Source organism: Gymnoscopelus microlampas, assembly GCF_963454915.1.
Source record: "Gymnoscopelus microlampas genome assembly, chromosome: 5".
Classification (NCBI taxonomy): Eukaryota; Metazoa; Chordata; class Actinopteri; order Myctophiformes; family Myctophidae; genus Gymnoscopelus; species Gymnoscopelus microlampas.
In genome coordinates, this window is record NC_139942.1 from 11291991 (window position 1) to 11310806 (window position 18816).

At 42.1% G+C, this 18816-nt stretch overlaps 1 protein-coding gene across 1 annotated transcript in view; it reads right to left on the reverse strand.

Annotated features, from left to right (window-relative positions):
* The window catches only part of myo10 (myosin X), a 156278-nt gene that overhangs the window by 43098 nt on the left and 94364 nt on the right, over positions 1–18816 (reverse strand). The window contains exons 5-15 of the mRNA XM_084056351.1: positions 10797–10931; positions 8974–9098; positions 8155–8168; positions 7864–7948; positions 7088–7191; positions 5661–5790; positions 4628–4746; positions 3838–3984; positions 2776–2876; positions 2099–2165; positions 1845–1937 (exon numbers count right to left, since the gene is read on the reverse strand). Of these exons, the coding sequence (XP_083912477.1) occupies positions 1845–1937; positions 2099–2165; positions 2776–2876; positions 3838–3984; positions 4628–4746; positions 5661–5790; positions 7088–7191; positions 7864–7948; positions 8155–8168; positions 8974–9098; positions 10797–10931 (1120 nt within the window). The remainder of the gene's footprint in view (positions 1–1844; positions 1938–2098; positions 2166–2775; positions 2877–3837; positions 3985–4627; positions 4747–5660; positions 5791–7087; positions 7192–7863; positions 7949–8154; positions 8169–8973; positions 9099–10796; positions 10932–18816) is intronic.

Sequence of the window (18816 nt, forward strand, 5' to 3'; positions counted from 1 at the left end):
GCGAGTGAGAGAGAGAGAGAGAGAGAGAGAGAGAGAGAGAGAGAGAGAGAGAGAGAGAGAGAGAGAGAGAGAGAGAGAGAGAGAGAGAGAGAGAGAGAGAGATCAAACAGTTAGAACATGTACTTCTTTTATTAGTGCTGAATGTATGCAGTCATAAAATCTTAATATTATTCTAAAAATATAATATAATAAAAGTAATACAAATATAATAATCCCTGACATTATTGCATTTAATGTGGCTGTAAAAGCGACCAAAGCGTAGCGGGGGAAATATGATGGGCTATATTTAACAGTGGTGGAAAGTAACTTTACTCTACTCCACTACATCTCAGAGGAAAATATTGTACTCGTTACTCCACTACAATTATACGAAAACCTAGAAATACTCTGTTACGTAAAAGTAAAAGCCCTGTATTCAAAATGCACTCAAGTTAAAGAAAAGTATTGGTATCTAGTATCAAAGATTATGCTTACGGTACCAAAAGGAAAATAACTCATTGTGTAGAAAGTCCCATTTCTCAAGTTTTCAAAATGCTTAAATATCTTTTGAAAATAGCCGATCTACTGTAAGTTCTAGATAGGGCTTAAGTGATTAAAGTATGTTTTGTAAAGTAACTTGTAAAACATATTTTCCAGTAACTAATAACTAAAGTTTTCGTATAATGGTAGTAGAGTCAAAAGTAGTGTGGAGTAGTAGCCTATAAAGCATTGAAAAATTAAAAAAGTATTAAGTAAAGTAAAAAAAAATACCTACAAATTGTACTCAAGTACTTGAGTAAATGTAATTGGTTACTTTCCACCACTGCTAAATGGAACCGAGCGGTTAGCATCGGCCGCTAAGGCCAGCGGGCAGCGCTGTTAGCCAAAATGCAAAAAAAAAGAAAAACACAACCGCATTCTGCTAAATGAGTAAAACAGATGTTTTTTCCTCATTCATATAAAAACATAGAACAGATGGTCAAAACATGTGAAATATGTCTTTTTATAGACTATAATATGACAAGTATGAAGCGTGTGGACCCAGGTTTCTATAGAAACCTCCGGTCCAATTAAATCACTGCTTCAAAACCCATACAGGAAAAGGTTTCAATCCTGACCTCTCATTGGTCAGGGTTCACATACATTAATATGCCTCATTAAAATACATTGATATGCTGCATGATTGCCAGCACAGATGTTGTCAAAAAAAGTCAAATAAGGAATCTGCTTCGGAATTGCATGACATCACCAAATTTACAGCAGTCTGTATACTGTAATGTAAACTGAGTGTTAAATAGATCCATATTGTGATAGTAATCATTGTGATAGAGTGTTTGTTCAGTAACAGTTCTCCCCAACTCTTTAGTAAACACAAAATACATTTTCAAGTTGGGATACCAATTTCATCCAATCAGGAGAGAGAACTCGTACAGGAAATTGGAAGTGATGACACAAAGAAATGAGCAGACAGAATTGGATCTGGAACACTATCGAATAGAAGCTGGTAAATGGGTTCTTTCCCCTGATTGGATCAATTTGGTATCCTGACCTGAAAATGTACTTCCCCTTTCCCCTCTCTGGGTAAAAAAAACTCCACAAAATCAGAGGCACTCTGGCTATCAGATTAATGGAAAAATGAAGGCCTGTTCCTCGGATAAGATCAGTGGAACGGTACAGCTTAAAACATGACTGTGCAGTTTTTAAACATGTCTGTGCAGCTTAAAACATGACTGTGCAGTTTAAAACATGGCTATGCAGTTTAAAACATGACTGTGCATTTTCAAGACTGTGCAGTTTTTAAACATGACTGTGCAGTTTTTAAACATGACTGTGCCATTTGTAAACATTAATTGAAGTTAACATACAGCGTGCTGACTGTGCAGTTTCTCCAGCAGCGTCTCATCGGTGGCTTTGGGGAAATGGCTCTCCTCGTTCATCAACGCCAGGAGGCCCAGTTTCTATGGAAACACAGTCGTCATCATCATCATCATCATGATTGTCATGCATGAGGACTTCATACCTTCTCCATCATGTCTATTAATACATGTATTAATATCATATTAATATTAACACGTCTATTAATGCATGTATTAATAGACGTATATGAGGGACGTCCTACCTTCTCGATCATGTCCAGACATTCTCCATTGTCCATCCAGTCGATGTCCACCCACACCAGACCCTCTCTGGAGGACAAGACAGCCAATGAAAAGACAGCACCAACAGTTACTGACAAGCACTCTGATTGGTGGATGTCTGTATTTTCTTCAGTGACTTTTTGCAGCTAAAACGCAATAATACTTTGATAAAAAATGAAAGGCACCATAACGTTGACTATCGACACAGTTTTTCACATAAGTCCTGTACTTTGTAATTTAATTTAATTTAATTTAATTTAATTTAATTTAATTTAATTTAATTTAATTTAATTTAATTTAATTTAATTTAATCCTTTTTTTATCCCAATGTTAGTCGTTCTGACAATCATTTCCTCACCACACATTTCTGTGTTGTCACTGCTATGGTATCCTACTGCCTCACCTGCCAGCGAGGAACGCCCACCAGGAGGACGTACTGATTTATTCTACTGGATCACCTGCCAGTGAAGGAGCCCCCAACAGGAGGACATAGCGCCCCCCAGCCCGTATAATATCACTATAATATAATGTTGGATTAAAAACCAAGTGGTGGGCAGGTCCTTTACCCCTGCACCACCCTGGCGCACACCCTGTAGCATTTTAATCACTATGGAGAAAACAGTAAATAAAACCTCTCCGAGGTGGAGGCTCCACCTACTTGTTGTATTCCAGCTGTTCCAGGGAGAAGATGTGTTTGTTGAAGTATTCCTGCAGCTTCTCGTTGGCGTAGTTGATGTTGAACTGCTCAAAACGGTTCACCTGTAAGGCAAAAGGCAAGTGTATATAATTAGATATAAGTTAAAATAAGTGTTAAATAGCTCTATATTCTGATAGTACTCATTGCTATAGAGTGTTTGTTCAGTAAAAGGAGTCTCCTTGTCTCTCCAGCTCTTTATAAAACAGAAAATGCATTTTCGTTTCAGTTTCATTTCCAATTTTATCCAATCAGGATAGAGAACTCAATCAGGATATAGAATAAACAAGTGACATTGGAAGTGATGACACTAAGAAATGAGCAGACAAAATTGGAACTGGAACACTATACAAATGAAGCTTAAAAATGGGTACTTTCTCCTGATTGGCTGAGATTTTGACACCTACCGGAAAATGTATTTTCTGTTTTATAGACCCCTTAACAGACGACGTCACACTGGCTGCACGCAGCCAGTATGCGCGCAACGAAACCCATTATATCAGGTCTCGTTAGGACGCGTCTCACTAGCCAACACACACAAGAGGGGGTTGGGGTGTGCTGAAACCAGTGCACCCCGAAACAGGTTGGGAATTTATTGCGTGAAACAATCACCTGTGCGTCCAGGCTCAATGTTAGTAAACAAATAATTGGTCTATAAAGAGATGGAGAGACGGAGAGACTCCTGTTACTGAACAAACACTCTATAGCAATGATTACTATCAGAATATAGTGCTTTAACCCTTTAACAAAATACTTTTTGTTTTAACCCAAAAATATCACTTACCCTACCTTTAAATATTTGATTAAAAAAATTAATAAAAAAGTATAAAGAAAAGAATAGAACTAGAGGGTGGTTTAAAAAAAAGAAGAAAGTAACCACTTAAGCACTATCTAAAAAATAGCGACAATACAGAATTACAAGCTTACAATTCAGATATGCTATTTTTGCCAAATGTTCGCCTCCCCCCAGAATAGGGATGCTAGGGTTGATGTTGTTAACATATAAAGTATTATAATGAGTCTCACCTCAAAGTTCTCGAATCCAAAGATGTCGAGGATTCCGATGGACTTGAAATCCTCTTTGCCTCGGATTCTGTTGTTGAGTTTACGGATAATCCACGTGAAGCACTGAGAGTACAACGACATGGCCATGGAGTCCCGAGAGTCCACAGCCTGCACACACACACACACACACACACACACACACACACACACACACACACACACACACACACACACACACACACACACACACACACACACACACACACACACACACACACAATAATATATCACTGAAAATGGATGAATTGAAGGGTGAAACAACAACAAACGTTATTCAATAATCAACAAGGTTGGGATTTGCTAGGAGGGACATATGCCTTTGCTGGGGACCCCCTGGAATCCCTTCAAAGACCCCCGGGGGTCCCCGGACCCCACTTTGAGAACCACTGGGTTTATGGTTGTGGGTTTGATTCCCGGTGTTAGGGAACATGGTATTGACCTGCTCCACAGCGAGGGGGGGGGTTAGGGTTCGGGGAACAGAGGGTTGTGGGTGTGATTCCTGGTGGTTAGGGCAGTGCGGTTCTCAAAGTGGGTTCCAGGGGGTCCCCAGCGAAATGTGTTACTGTGGCTATTTAAAAATAGCAGATATACAAGCTCACAGAGCGCCAAACATTTTAGAAAAATCTTGAAAGTGTTTGAACGATGTGAATTTCTTCTCTTCTGGGAGTCCCTGGCACAAAACATTTTCAGATAGGGGTCTGCGACCAAATACATACATCAATTTGGGGGTCCTTGGCCACTTGGTACCTACCTGTTCTACAGTGAGCGGGGTGCAGATCTCCTCTCCTCTCAGGATCATGGAGCGGTGCGTCAGAACCTCCGACAGCTGGTCTGGGTTCAGACCCAACAGCTCTGATGTTCTGCTGAGAGCTGTGGACCAACGCACACGTTAGACCAGGGGTCTTCAACAGGGGGTCCGGGACTCCTAGGGGGTCCTCAGAGCTACTATAGGGGGTCCGCCAAATCTTTGAGTGATAGGATGTAGTGTTTTTTACAGTAACCACTTGAACCCTAGAATTCCTTTTCTGAGGGGAACATTAAGCCGAAAATAGCAGATCTACAAGCTCTCAACGCCTCGCAGCGCGAGGCGTTGAGAGCTTGTAGATCGGCTATTTTGGGCATTTTTTAGGTCTAGACTAAGTAAAAAAAAAAAAACTTTAATCTGAAACACAATTTTATGCAATATAGAGTAGGGGGTCCCTGCTTCATCTCTCTCTCAGCTAGGGGGTCCATGGCCTGAAAAGGTTGAAGACCCCTGCATTAGACATTAGATCCTGTTGTCTGGTAGGACACCTACTGGCTGATGAGTGGAACTGCCTTGAAGGTCAGTTACTTTGCTTCTTTGAGAGCAAAGTTCCATTTAGTGCATACCGTTGCTGTCGGGCAGAAACCTATTATCTCCATTTTTTTTTTGCGTAACACAAACGTATCAAAAGTAGCAGATCTCGAAACGTGGCACAAAGCAACACGTTTTGAGATTGTAGATCTGCTACTTTCGCTATCGTTTAATTTAAATACTGAAAAGTAACCGTTTTGGACGTATAAGGTTTACACCCGACAGAGACGATGTATTAATGAACAGAGCGCTCCAAGTCAGTACAATGACGTGTAAGTGTAAATAATCTGTTTAGGAAAATCCTCCAATCCCTCACATACAACATGAAAACAAAATACGACAGAACATATTGCAATACAGCTAGAACAAGGACAGAGATAAGTCATAGTAAGACAGAGATAAGTCATATTAAGTAAGTCATAATTCATTTAGTTAGAGTTAGACAGACCTGACTTGGAGGAGATCTGTGCTCCTCCCGCCGTCACAAACTCCATGTTCCCCGCGTGGAGAATGGCCGCCAGGAGGCGCAGGATGTCCCGGATGTTCTCCTCCGAGAACTGCATGGTCCGCATTGCATTCTGGGAAGGCCACGACACACACACAAAGAGGAGGAGTAGAAGACAAACATAATCAAATACAACCTTTATTACCATACACACCAGACATTTGAATTGATTAAAATGGAGTTAATAGGCTCTATGCACAGCAACCATATTGGCAATAAATTGGGCCTCTTCCTTACTTCCTTCACAGGCTTTACCAATGATCCATTTAGTGGTTATAAAACCATTACACTGAGAGTGTACAAATGGAACATTTGTACACTCTCAAGAGTTACACACCCGTAGGGGTTCATTCTGTTTGACCAGAATGGAACAGAGCCTTCATTAGTATCACAAAATAGCAAATAAATGTGCGATGCAACATTTGCTGAGCTCATAGATTGCCTATTTACGCTATTTTTTTAAACAAAACAAAAATGTAAAGTATTAACAAGAGCCTGTGACTATAACTACATATGATCAATCGGAACACAGGTTATTTTTTTTTATTTCCTGAAAAGTAAGGATTTTGGACATTAAAGGTTTCCAACTGAATTGGAACTCGTCTAACAGATGGTTATAAGTAGGTCCAGCCGCTATTCAGCCAGCTCCTTGTGGAAGGACTTCAAGTTAACAATGGAGATAATGAACCCATTTCCGCCTATAGATGCTGCAGAGTATGAACAAGTACACTTTCCCATGCAGCTTTTGAATTCTGCAAGGTACAAAGTGGGCGGAGCTTCTTCTTGTCGAATGGCTGTGTACATCACTGACCTTAGTGTTGGCCATAATCATGATCAGTAACGTGGTGTTATGACCAGTAACCAGTGGTGGAAACTTTAAGTAACTAAGTACATTTACTCCAGTACTGTTCTTGAGTAAAGTTTTGAGGTACTTTTACTTTACTGGAGTATTTCCAATTGTCTATGCTTTTACTTCTATTCCACTACATCTCAGAGGCAAATATTGTATTTTTACTCCACTACAATTATTTGACAACTTTAGTTACTAGTTACTTTGCATAATATAAATTATTACATTATAAAACATACATTAACCACTATTTAGCCCTATTTTATACCTAGGCTATTTGAAAATAGCAGATATCTGTGAGCTTGTACATCTGCTACTGTATTTTCAAACATTTTAGTACTTTTACTTTTGGTACTTTAAGTGAATTTTGATACCGATACTTTTGTACTTTTACTCAAGTCATTTTTTTATTCTGGACTTTTACTTGTAATAGAGTAGTACCTACATTGCACTACATTGCAGTATTGATACTTTTACTCAAGTAAAACATTTGAGTAAAAGTGGTGTAGTTCATACGTACCAGGACGTCGTGAAAAGTGTCCGCGTCGTTGATGGTGTTGTCGGACACGCAGCCCGACTGTCGTAGGTAGTAATAGTTCTCTGGTTTGGACAGACCGAAGGCCTCTGAAACCATCGATAATAACACTCGTTAACTCTGCGTTAACATTAACACCACTAACGATGTCACTAGTGAGGTCGCAACCAAAAATAATCAAGAAGTTTTTCATCTTTGCTTTCTTTACTTCTTAAATTATCAACAAATCAACACGAAATAAGGAAGTCATATAATGCTGGAGCTTATGTGCTGTGAGGGAAGCAGTGTAGGAGAGACAGATCGTAGGAAAGCTGAGAGACAGACAGTGTAGGAGAGACAGACCGTAGGAGAGCTGAGAGGGAGACAGTGTAGGAGAGACAGCCCGTAGGAGAGCTGAGAGGGAGACAGTGTAGGAGAGACAGACCGTAGGAGAGCTGAGAGGGAGACAGTGTACTAGAGACAGCCCGTAGGAGAGCTGAGAGGGAGACAGTGTAGGAGAGACAGACCGTAGGAGAGCTGAGAGGGAGACAGTGTAGGACAGACAGCCCGTAGGAGAGCTGAGAGGGAGACAGTGTAGGAGAGACAGACCGTAGGAGAGCTGAGAGGGAGACAGTGTAGGAGAGACAGACCGTAGGAGAGCTGAGAGGGAGACAGTGTAGGAGAGACAGATCGTAGGAGAGCTGAGAGGGAGACAGTGTAGGAAAGACAGACTGTAGGAAAGCTGAGAGGGAGACAAGTGTAGGAGAGACAGACAGTCTCACCTCTCTGTTCAGTGTTGGTACCAGCCAGCAGGGCATAGAAGATGTGATAGTTTCTCTCTCCTGGGTTCTGTCTCACCACGCGGTTCTGATGGCAGAGAGACAGAACGGTCAGCACACACACAGACGCACTTACACACATGCACGTGAACACTCACACATGCACGCACACGCGCACACACACACACACACACACACACACACACACACACACACACACACACACACACACACACACACACACACACACACACACACACACACACGCACACAATGCAAAAACAGATGTCTCACCTTCTCTAAGAGGTCTTTGTTCAGAGAGAAGATCTTAGTTAGGGAATACAACTGATTGTAGCTGTCTCCCCCTCTGTCATCAAATACACGCACACACACACACACACACACACACACACACACACACACACACACACACACACACACACACACACACACACACACACACACACACACACACACACACACACACACACACACGCACGAACGCTAACACAAACATTTGTATAAGTCTACTAAACTTGTGAGGACATCAGCATTTTAGGATGGCAATTTCATTTTCACCAAGCCTGAATTCCATGAACAGTTGCACACCTGTGTCGCGCACCGAAAATATCAGATCCACAAGCTGTGAGCTTGTAGATCTGCTATTTTTCGGTGTGCGTCACCGGTGTGCAACTCCATATACATCAGGCATAACTCTAACCTCTAAATGTCTAATCCTAACCCCAACCTGAGTCATTTCCTAAAACATCCATTGATATTGTCCTCAAAATGTCAATTTCTCAAATTCTCCTATATACTTGTGTGGACATTTGGGTCCTCACAAGTATGGTAATACAAACACACACACACACACACACACACACACACACACACACACACACACACACACACACACACACACACACACACACACACACACACACACACACACACACACACACACACACACACACAATAGGGTTAGGGTTAGGGTAAATCACTCTCTTAAAGGCTCCTCATTGACTGTCCGCTGCGCGCAGCGCTGGCAGCTCTTCAAGCAACTTCCTGCTTCCTGTCCAGACAGGAAGTTGACGAAGGTTCATTAAAGGATACAGTCTATGATCTTTCCTCCCTGGATGTTTCCTTTCTGGCAGAAGTGGAGCTGGACGAACTTCCCGAAGCGACTGGAGTTGTTGTTGTAGACCGTCTTAGCGTTCCCGAACGCCTCCATGATGGGGCTGTAGAGAGATCACATCACCACTTACAATAGGCTCTATCAAAGACGGTTAATTTAGGAAGATATGCCATCCCAATTGTAGCCACTAGAGGCGAAATGGTACACACATCCTACAAATGGTCTCCTAAGTGGGTGCAAACATGTTTGCTGGTGCTAGTTCCCACAAGAGTGTGTTGCTGGGACAGAGAAAGGTTGGAAAAATTATAGATTTTCTCCTGATTTGTCTCTCTAATGGCCGTTCAAATCTGCCATTCCTTCAGCGGGTGAAACATCACAGCTTTCACCATTGGAATTGCATTACCAAACGCACACATTGTTACATTTTATGGGTTTATTTCGTCATAGCGCAGCATATAGTGAAGTTTTGTAGTGCAGGTCATTGCAACAACCAACGGAAAATTCAAATGAAAACGGGACCGGTAAATATTCGAAACTTTCCGTGATTCTGCCAAAAATCATATTCTTTGAGACACACATTCGAGTTTTTGCCGGGTCAAACAAGGGAATCACGTGACGTTGATCCCCTTCCCGTATTCGCTCATACTAGGACATCGGAGTCAAATATTCATTTCAGTGACCATGGGACTAATGAATGGTTCAGAAGCTGTGTTTGCGTTCACTCTTCCATTGGAATTAATAGACTCCAACCTGCTTCTGGTCTCCTAAAAAGGCAGCCAGCTACTTCACGCAGATACAGGAACTAAACCGGAGATGGCAGGTCTATTTTTTTTGTATTGGGCTCTATGTACAGCAGCCATATTGGACAGAAATAGGGCCTCTTCCTTACTCCCTTCACAGGTGTTACCAATGATGCTAATTAAGGTTCTGTTCCATTCTAGTCAAACAGAGTCAGGGTGCTGATATTGTGCATGTTACGTCAAGTGGGTCTCAAAGTGTGGTCCAGGGACCCTCATGGTTCCTTGAGGGGGTTCCAAATAGCCCCTTATGGGTGTGTAAGTCTGAGAGTGTACAAATGGAACCAAATGGACCCGTAAGGTACACTCTCAGAGTTATGGTGGTACTTGAAATTTAAAGAGGTGGTGCCATGGTTTTGCACTTTTTCTGTTTTTCATGTGTCTATGAGGTTGATAGAACTTCATTAAGCCCCCTGGTGGTGTTTTTATGGTGTTTTATGTCTTCTCTGACTATCTTGAGGGTCAAACATGCCAATAGAAAAACAGCCCACATGTGCGTGCCCACATAAAAACATAATTTGAACACTTTCTGTACACTTTTTTGAAAAAAAATCTTCCTCCTAGTATAACCATAATACCTGATGATTATGTTTTAAGGGGGGGAAAAATCACTGAAAATCACGGCATCCCATCTTTAAACAAATGTGAAAACCGCTGTGCTACACTAAATGGAACAGTCAGAACCTTCATTAGAATCATTGGTAACACCTGTGAAGGAAGTACGTAAGGAAGAGGCTCAATTTCTTGCATAGAGCCCATTTAGGCATTCGGCAAATGCTCAAATCCAGAGCGACTTACAATAAGCAAGGTAAACAAACGTACATCAAATGCAGAGAGACAGTATAGTGCCTCAGTAAACTAGGATCACAGGTAAACCAAGAACCAATCAGTCTAAACAACATGCTCTCTAATTTACATTTTTAACATTGTGGTCAAGTGTGTGTGTGTGTGTGTGTGTGTGTGTGCGCGCGCGCGCGCGCGTGTGCATGTGCGTGCATATGTACCTGCTCTCCAGCAGAGCCTCCTCTACATGGGACGTCCTGTCTCGGGACGATGTCTCCAGGCTGTGCTGACTCATGGCTGACAGGAACTTCAGGATCAACTTGGTGCTCTCGGTCTTCCCCGCTCCGCTCTCGCCACTGAGGAGACAGGAAATTACATCACTACATCGCCACTGACGAACACGAAACACGTCACAACACGAAATACATCACAACAGGAAACACATCATCACAACAAGCAACATCAAAACGGGAAACACATCACAACAAGCAACATAAAAACAGGAAACACATCACAAGCATAATAATAATATTGATCCCCAGTCTTTGGGGTGTTTTTTGTCTGTATATTTTTGCACCTACGTGAATTTGGGCCTCCTCCTTTCTCCCTTCACAGCTGTTACCAATGATGCTAATTAAGGTTCTGTTCCATTCTAGTCAAACAGAGTCAGGGTGCTGATATTGTGCATGTTGAGGAAACACTCAAGTGGGTCTCAAAGTGTGGTCCATGGACCCTCATGGTTCCTTGAAGGGGTTCCAAATGGCCCCTTATGGGTGTGTAATTCTGAGGGTGTGCAAATGGAACCAAATGGACCCGTAAGGGTCCATTTGGTTCCATTTGTACACTCTCAGAGTTATGGTGGTCCTTGAAAAAAAAAACACCTCCCTGTTTCAGGCTTTTCTGCCTGAAACAGGGAGAGATGGGGAGAAACATGCAGTAAAAATCAACGGGACTCAAACCAGCGATGTACTGTCAAGCTACATTAGAGCCTAGGTGCCGCTAGGCCACCGGTCCGGGCTTCTGCGGTCGTATCCTACTGACCTGCCAGTGAGGAGCCCCCACCGGGAGGACGTAGAGCCTTCGTCCTACTCCTCCCGCCCAACACTCCCCTCTGACAGGTGCCTCCCCCAGCCCGTAAGATTACTTGCAGAGACAAATATCAACCTCCCCGCCCGGCTTCCCTCCCCCGAACACGGGCCAACTGTGTTCATGTAGACGCTCGACAAAGCCGTTATGCACCATGGTGGATTCGAACCCACAAGGTGGGTGGGCGGGAACGTCACCACTGCAGCACTCGAGAGCTTTTTTCCTTTTTTTATATTCCTTATTTACCCAGGGTAGTAGCTCACTCACACACACACACACACACACACACACACACACACACACACACACACACACACACACACACACACACACACACACACACACACACATTAAAATCTGCATGTAAGCTACAACCACAGTTTTATACTGTTGGCCACTGAGGGCACTTCAGCGGCGTTGGGGGAGGAGTGAGTCGTGGCCATTCACTATGCCATTCACTTCCCCACCCAAGCTTGTCCTGTCGGTCCAGGGAATCCAACCGGGAACCTTTCGGCAACAAGTGCGCTCCTCTAACCTGTTGTGTCATGGCTGCCAGTTCCCACCTGATGTTGTGTGGGAGTCCTGCCAGCTTCAGGCCGTACTGAATAACTGCCAGCTCGCACAAGGTCTTCAAACTGGGACTTAAGTGCAAGATCTGTAAGATCTGTGTATGGGTTGTGTATCCCAAGAGGATCATACGATCTCCCAGCATGCAACAGCACATATTAGACGTTGTACTTCGGTAATGTCCCTTGGCCACAACCCTCTTCCAGCAGAAGGTCTTTATATTTAATTTCCACAGACCATTGTTCCACAGATCATTGCAGGTCTGGTCTCCATTGAAGCCACCAATTAATTCCCACGGATCATAGTGGTCTTCATTGAAGCCACCAATTATGTACAGCTCTCCATTGTAGGCAAAGGCTGAATGACCCCAGCGTCCAAGCTGTGCAGAAGGCGTGTCCAGCCAGAAGTTGGTCTCTGTGTCAAACACTCCCCCCCCTTGGCCACCAAGTACATACATTTTTGTCCCGATGATGGTGGCAGAGTGACTTGATGAGACTGGTGGTGGAATGCCTCTGGTGTTAACTGAAGACCAGACCATTGTGGTGGTGTCCAAATTGTAGATGTCATTATTACAGTATCTATTAAGCTCATTGTATCCTCCAAATATAAACATGTCCTTCCCCAAGACACAGGCTGAGTGGCGGCACCTTGACTCTGGTATTCTGGACCTTGACTCTACATACTTGGAAGTCATAAGCCTGAGCCATCTCTGGGTGTCGACATCAAATCCATAAAGAGCGTTGTCACTGAAATCCCCCCTGATGGAATAAGAGTTAATACAATTGGAATTAGAGTTTATTCGATAAGGAAGAAGGTCATTCCTTATTATCCTACAATTCACTATCCCGCCCCAGATGTAGATGATATCTTCTATCAGCACAGCTGTGTGGCCCCAGCGCATGGAGGGAACCTCAAGGTGACCTTCTCCTCTTCCAGTCGCCACTAGAGGCAACTTCTCACAGCATATAGACACTGTGTTGAAGACATGCACATTAATCTGATCCATGTTGTCGGCCATACCGTGATTGAAGCCTCCAAAGTAGAACACATTTTCCCCCACTGGCACAGCAGCACAATGACGCGAGCTTGTTCTCTGATCAACCAGTTCCACTTTCAGGGGCATCGCCCAGTGAAACATCTCTGTCCCTCAGTGTGTGTCTCTCCTTGGCTGTCTGTCTGTCTCTCACTCTCTCTGTCGCTCCGTCTCTCACTCTGTCACACCGTATCTCTCTGTTCCTCCGCCTGTTTCCCTCGGAATCCGTTTCGAAACCTGTCTCTCACTCGCTAAACCCTCTAATCTCTCCTCGTATTTGTAGCATCTTAATATAAGTCAGATCAGAGCTGTAGTGTGATGTCACACCTATCACAAAGCGTTGACACACGTGTGGAACGACGCCGATTTGCGTTAAACGTCACTGGATCCACTGACTTTCCACCCAAAACATGTCTAATGCAACATTACTGCAACTGATTACTTGTCGTTCCAACAGGAAAGTAGACAAATTCAACTTCTACTCGCAGGTTACGATGTTAAATATAATGTGTTTGGTTGCTCCAAGGAGCCAGACACTTGGCACCGTGCCCTAAGTGACTGGTTCTCAAAGTGGGGTCCAGGGGCTCTCAGGGTTCCTTGAGTGGGTTCCAAATGTCCCGTACAGGTCTGTAACTCTGAGAGTGTACAAATGACACTCTCAGAGTTTAATTTACAAAGAGGATTTTACAGTGCAGATTGGGGTCCCAGAGATAATAAATGGTATCAAATGGGGGTCTGTGGTCTAATGCAAACAGTGGGTCAGGACCCATGTTTGGGTCGCAAGTAAATATCCCTATTTTCGTGTCTTCCATTTAAAACAAATAAATATTATTTCAAAAGATTTTAAAAAGTAAACAAAAAAATGTCATCAATTAAATGAATTCCAACATTATTGAAAGGTATTTCAAGACAAAAATAAAATAAAGCTGATCATTTCCATAAATAAATAAAAACATATTTAAGAAGTGCTAATGCATATCAAACTGGTGCTTCTTGAAATTTTACACGTTGAGAATCATTGCCCTAAATTGAGCAACACAATGTGTGCGTTCGGAAATGCGCACCGGGAGCGCACTCATGTATTCGTTTACATTGGCCAGTGTACTCAGTGCTATATCCAAACACACCCAATGTATAACAACACTGCCCTCTACTGGTTCCATGCACAAGCATTGTCAAGCTCTCTACATTGTCTCATTTAATAACATACATCATCTAATTGAATCTTGTGGCGCTGTCGGTAGTCTTACTCTCTCACCTGAACATGGTTATTCTCTTTTTTTTAAATGGTGTATCCATCTATAGAAAAAACATTTCCAAGGCAATGACTGAGGGTTCGTGCTAATGCTAATGCTAATTCATTAGTCCATACATGTACTATACAAACAGTATATCCGACAAGGACAGACAGATATAGAAATCTTCATATATGGGCATAAAAGGGACACAGACAGACAGATGGGTAAAGCCAGAGTCATATCTAAGGAGAGTTGCGTCACCTCCGTTCACTTCATCGTGCCAGGTCTTCTACCTAGCCTTCAATTGGCGAATAGTGACAAAGCCCTGAACCAGAAGTTTACGGAATGCACTGGAGTCCATGAGCGTTTGTCACTATTTCGAGCTTACATGAACCACGTGACCGCCACGGTTTTTTGCCCCCTAGTTGACGTAACTCTCCAGAAGAAGGCTCTGGGTACAGCGGGTACTCTGACAATGGGTGTAATGGGCGTTGCATACATTGATGGAGCATGCATTCCTGACTTGCATTGTTCCAAACTGCCTTGCTCCAGAGTAGAGAGTATAGACAGTCTAAGGAAGTCTAGTAAAGACAAATCGTCTCTGTCAGGGGGAAACCTCATACTGTATGTCCAAAACTGTGGCCTTTCAGGATTCTAATTCAAAATATAGCATAATTCCTTTTTAACAGGTCGTTCATGAAAGTCCTTGCGGTCTTGTTTCCAATGAGAACCTGTGAGCAATTAGGGGTTAAGAGTCTTGCTCAGGGACAAATTTCATTTCATCGACACATATGCTGGCGTGGCCTGGAATCGAACCTGGGGCAACCAGGGCCTCTGGCTCCCTAGGCGGGCTCACTAACCACTCAGCTATGGCCGCAAACGTTGCAGATCGACAAGCTCAGGGATCTGCTACTTTTGACACCGTTTTGCAACATTCGCCTCTGAGATGTAGTGGAGTCGTGCCTACGTAAGGTAAAAGTATACCTCAAAACTGCACTTAACCCTTCCAAGACCCGAGGCCGGTTCTAAAAATGTTTTCGGGAAAAACACATGTTGCTATATCAGTGGTTCTCAAATGTTTTCATGTCAAGGACCCCCAAAATGATATGTATTTGACAAAAAATGTATTCAATGATTTGCACACATTTTCAAGATTCTTCAAAAATAGCAGATCTACAAGCTCATAGCGTGGCACGAAGTGACACGCTGTGAGCTTGTAGATCTGCTATTCATTTTATACTATAACCAAAGTATAAAATATGGTTAAAGTGGTCGAAATTATTTGTGACACACAGATGCTTTCCCGGATTGAATGTGGTGAGTACATAGGCGGCGGGTAATGAAGGCTAGGGTAGGCTAAGCCTTCCCAAATGTTATGCTGGGAAATTCTGGGAATTGTGCAAATTATATATAATATATGTGCGCAGCATTATTTAGTATTTTTTTTTAATAATAAATCAGTAAAGTCAGGCAAAAATAAGAATTCAATAACCTAACCCTAACCCTATAACCGAAATAAAGTAACCAAAAACTAACAGAATCCACCTAGGATTTCGGCGAACCCCAGCCTTCCCAATTGTCAAACTCACCCGCTGCCTATGGGTGAGTAAATGCTGCCTATACTTGGTTACTCCAGCACCACTGCATGTGGGTGCACGTGTGGCATGTTAGCCTCGGTGCCTTTCATGAACAAGCAGAAACGGGTCAAAAGTGAATGCATTTGTGATGACTAAACACATGACTGATTGATTGACAAACAGGCTTTTCATGCCCTGATGACCTACACATTAACATGGGCCAACACTGAGAGGATGTTCTACACTTTGACCACCGGAGGACGCTCTCCACCATGCAATAACATTGTATAGGCCCAGGTGGTCACTGTATAGGCCCAGGTGTTTTTTCCAGGCCCAATTAAGGACCCCTTAGCTGAGAGAAAGATGAAGCAGGGACGACCCCCCCCCCCCATGTATTGTATAAAAGTGTGTTGCAGATTAAACGTTTTCATAGATAGCTTCATAGACTTGTTTGACAGCCCTATCTTCTGTGTGTGTGTGTGTGTGTGTGTGTGTGTGTGTGTGTGTGTGTGTGCGTGCGTGCGTGCGTGCGTGCGTGCGTGCGTGCGTGCGTGTGTGTGTGTGTGTGTGTGTTTGTTTGTTTGTTTGTTTGTTTGTTTACACATGATCTTTTCTTTTTTTATAATTTTAAAACAGTAATACAAAATAATAATAATAATAATAGATATTATTATTATTATTATTATTATTATTATTATTATTATTATTATTTATATTATTAATATTAATATTATTATTAAATTACTATGGGTCCCGGACCCCCTGTTGAAGACCCATGCTGTTACAGGCTACAGACATTCTACACTTTGACCACCAGAGGGCTCCGTTCCCAATGTAAAACTGTGTTCTTCTTGCTGCTGCAGTGCTGAAAAGTAAGAGTATACATTTACTCAAGTACAGTACTTAAAGGGGAAATCCACCCATTTTCAATATTTAACTATGTCATTAATATAGCATAAAGGAGTTGTGTGGAAATAAGAAAAAAGTTCCCCCCTTTCTGTGTTGCCTTGAAATGGAGGATTGATTGTGGGTTTAACATTGCAAATTACAACATGATGAGTCATCATGTTGTAATTTGCAATGTTAAACCCACAATCAATCCTCCATTTCAAGGCAACACAGAAAGGGGGGAACTTTTTTCTTATTTCCACACAACTTCTTTATGCTATATTAATGACATAGTTAAATATTGAAAATGGGTGGATTTCCCCTTTAAGTACAATTTTCAGGTACTTTGCACTTCTTGAGTATTCCCCTTGTTTCGATACTTGATACTTATACTCCACTATATATCACAGGCAAATATTGTACTTTTTGCTCCACTACAAAACACAGATCAACACATTTAGTCCTATACTTTGCCGAATTGAACATAGCTGATATACAAGCCGACAATAACATTTGTTTTGGACATTTTTCTACATTGTGGTATTGATACTTTTACTTAAAGCTGCACTATGTAACAGGATTTGAACCCGGTTTCCCGCACAAGTGCTGACATCTTTACTATTGAGCTAATAGAGCCTGCCTGCTCAGCGGATACATTGAATCTTGTTGTCAGATCCTGTGTCTAGGTGAGACATGACCTTTGACACGATCTAAATGTCTCAATAGAAGAGCAGGTAGACAAAATACAACCACCCCAATTGTAACAGTTATATTGTATTATTAACATACTTAAAATTACAATTTATTCATTTAAATGAAGTGACATAGTGCCGCTCTAAGTATATTTCAATGGCAATACTTTTGCACTTTTAAGTAAATGTTCGACTACAGGCCTTTTACTTGTAACAGAGTATTTCTACATTGTGGTATTGATACTTGTACTTAACCAGTTAAGACCGGGAACGCATCTGTGTCATTTTTTGATTTCTTTGGCTATTCAAAAATAGCAGATCTACAAGTGCATAATGAGCTTGTAGATCTGCTATTTTTGAAAAATCTTGAACATTTTGTACAAATCTTTGAATATATATTTGTTAAAGCGAACATTTGTAACTCAAACTTGTAACATTTGTAACTAAAATCTTTGCTTCTGGGGGGTCCCTGGTACAACATATTTTACAAATGTTTGCTTTAAAAAATACATATTTAAAGATTTGCACAAATTGTCAAGGTTTTTCAAAAAATAGCAGATATACAAGCTCATAGCACGGCACTCGGTGCTATTTTTGAACAGCCAAATAAATCTAAAAATGACACACAAAAGTCATGAGTACTTCTTACACCTATTTACAGTTTTATATCCCTGCAGCTGGATAAAAAACTGTTCCCCCAGTCAGTCAGCTGACAGTGTGACTTTGACAACAAAGCTCCGTTTTGTTGGTCGGACTGCGTCGCCTTTCAACTGTACACCAAATTGGATAATTGGGTAATTAATCTATTGGGTAAACGAGGATAAATGTGACAGTCTGGAATGAGCTGAACCTTGAGAACTGTGAGAGTGTGTGTGTTACAGCCAAGCACTGACGCCAATGTCAGCCAAATTTGACTTATTAGTCATCTTGGAACTGAAACTTATTTCACACTTACACATTTGAGTGCCTCGTGTTCAACAACATTGAACCCTAGTGTTCCTATTCTAGGGGTGAACGTTAGAGGGGAAACTAGCCGATCTACAAGTTCACGACGCGTTGCGGTCAGCTATTTTTGGTGCGCAACTAATACTAACCCTTTTTTGTATTTCCATAAAACAACCATTTCTCTTTTGAGTACCAGGAAAAGTGTCCTTGTAATG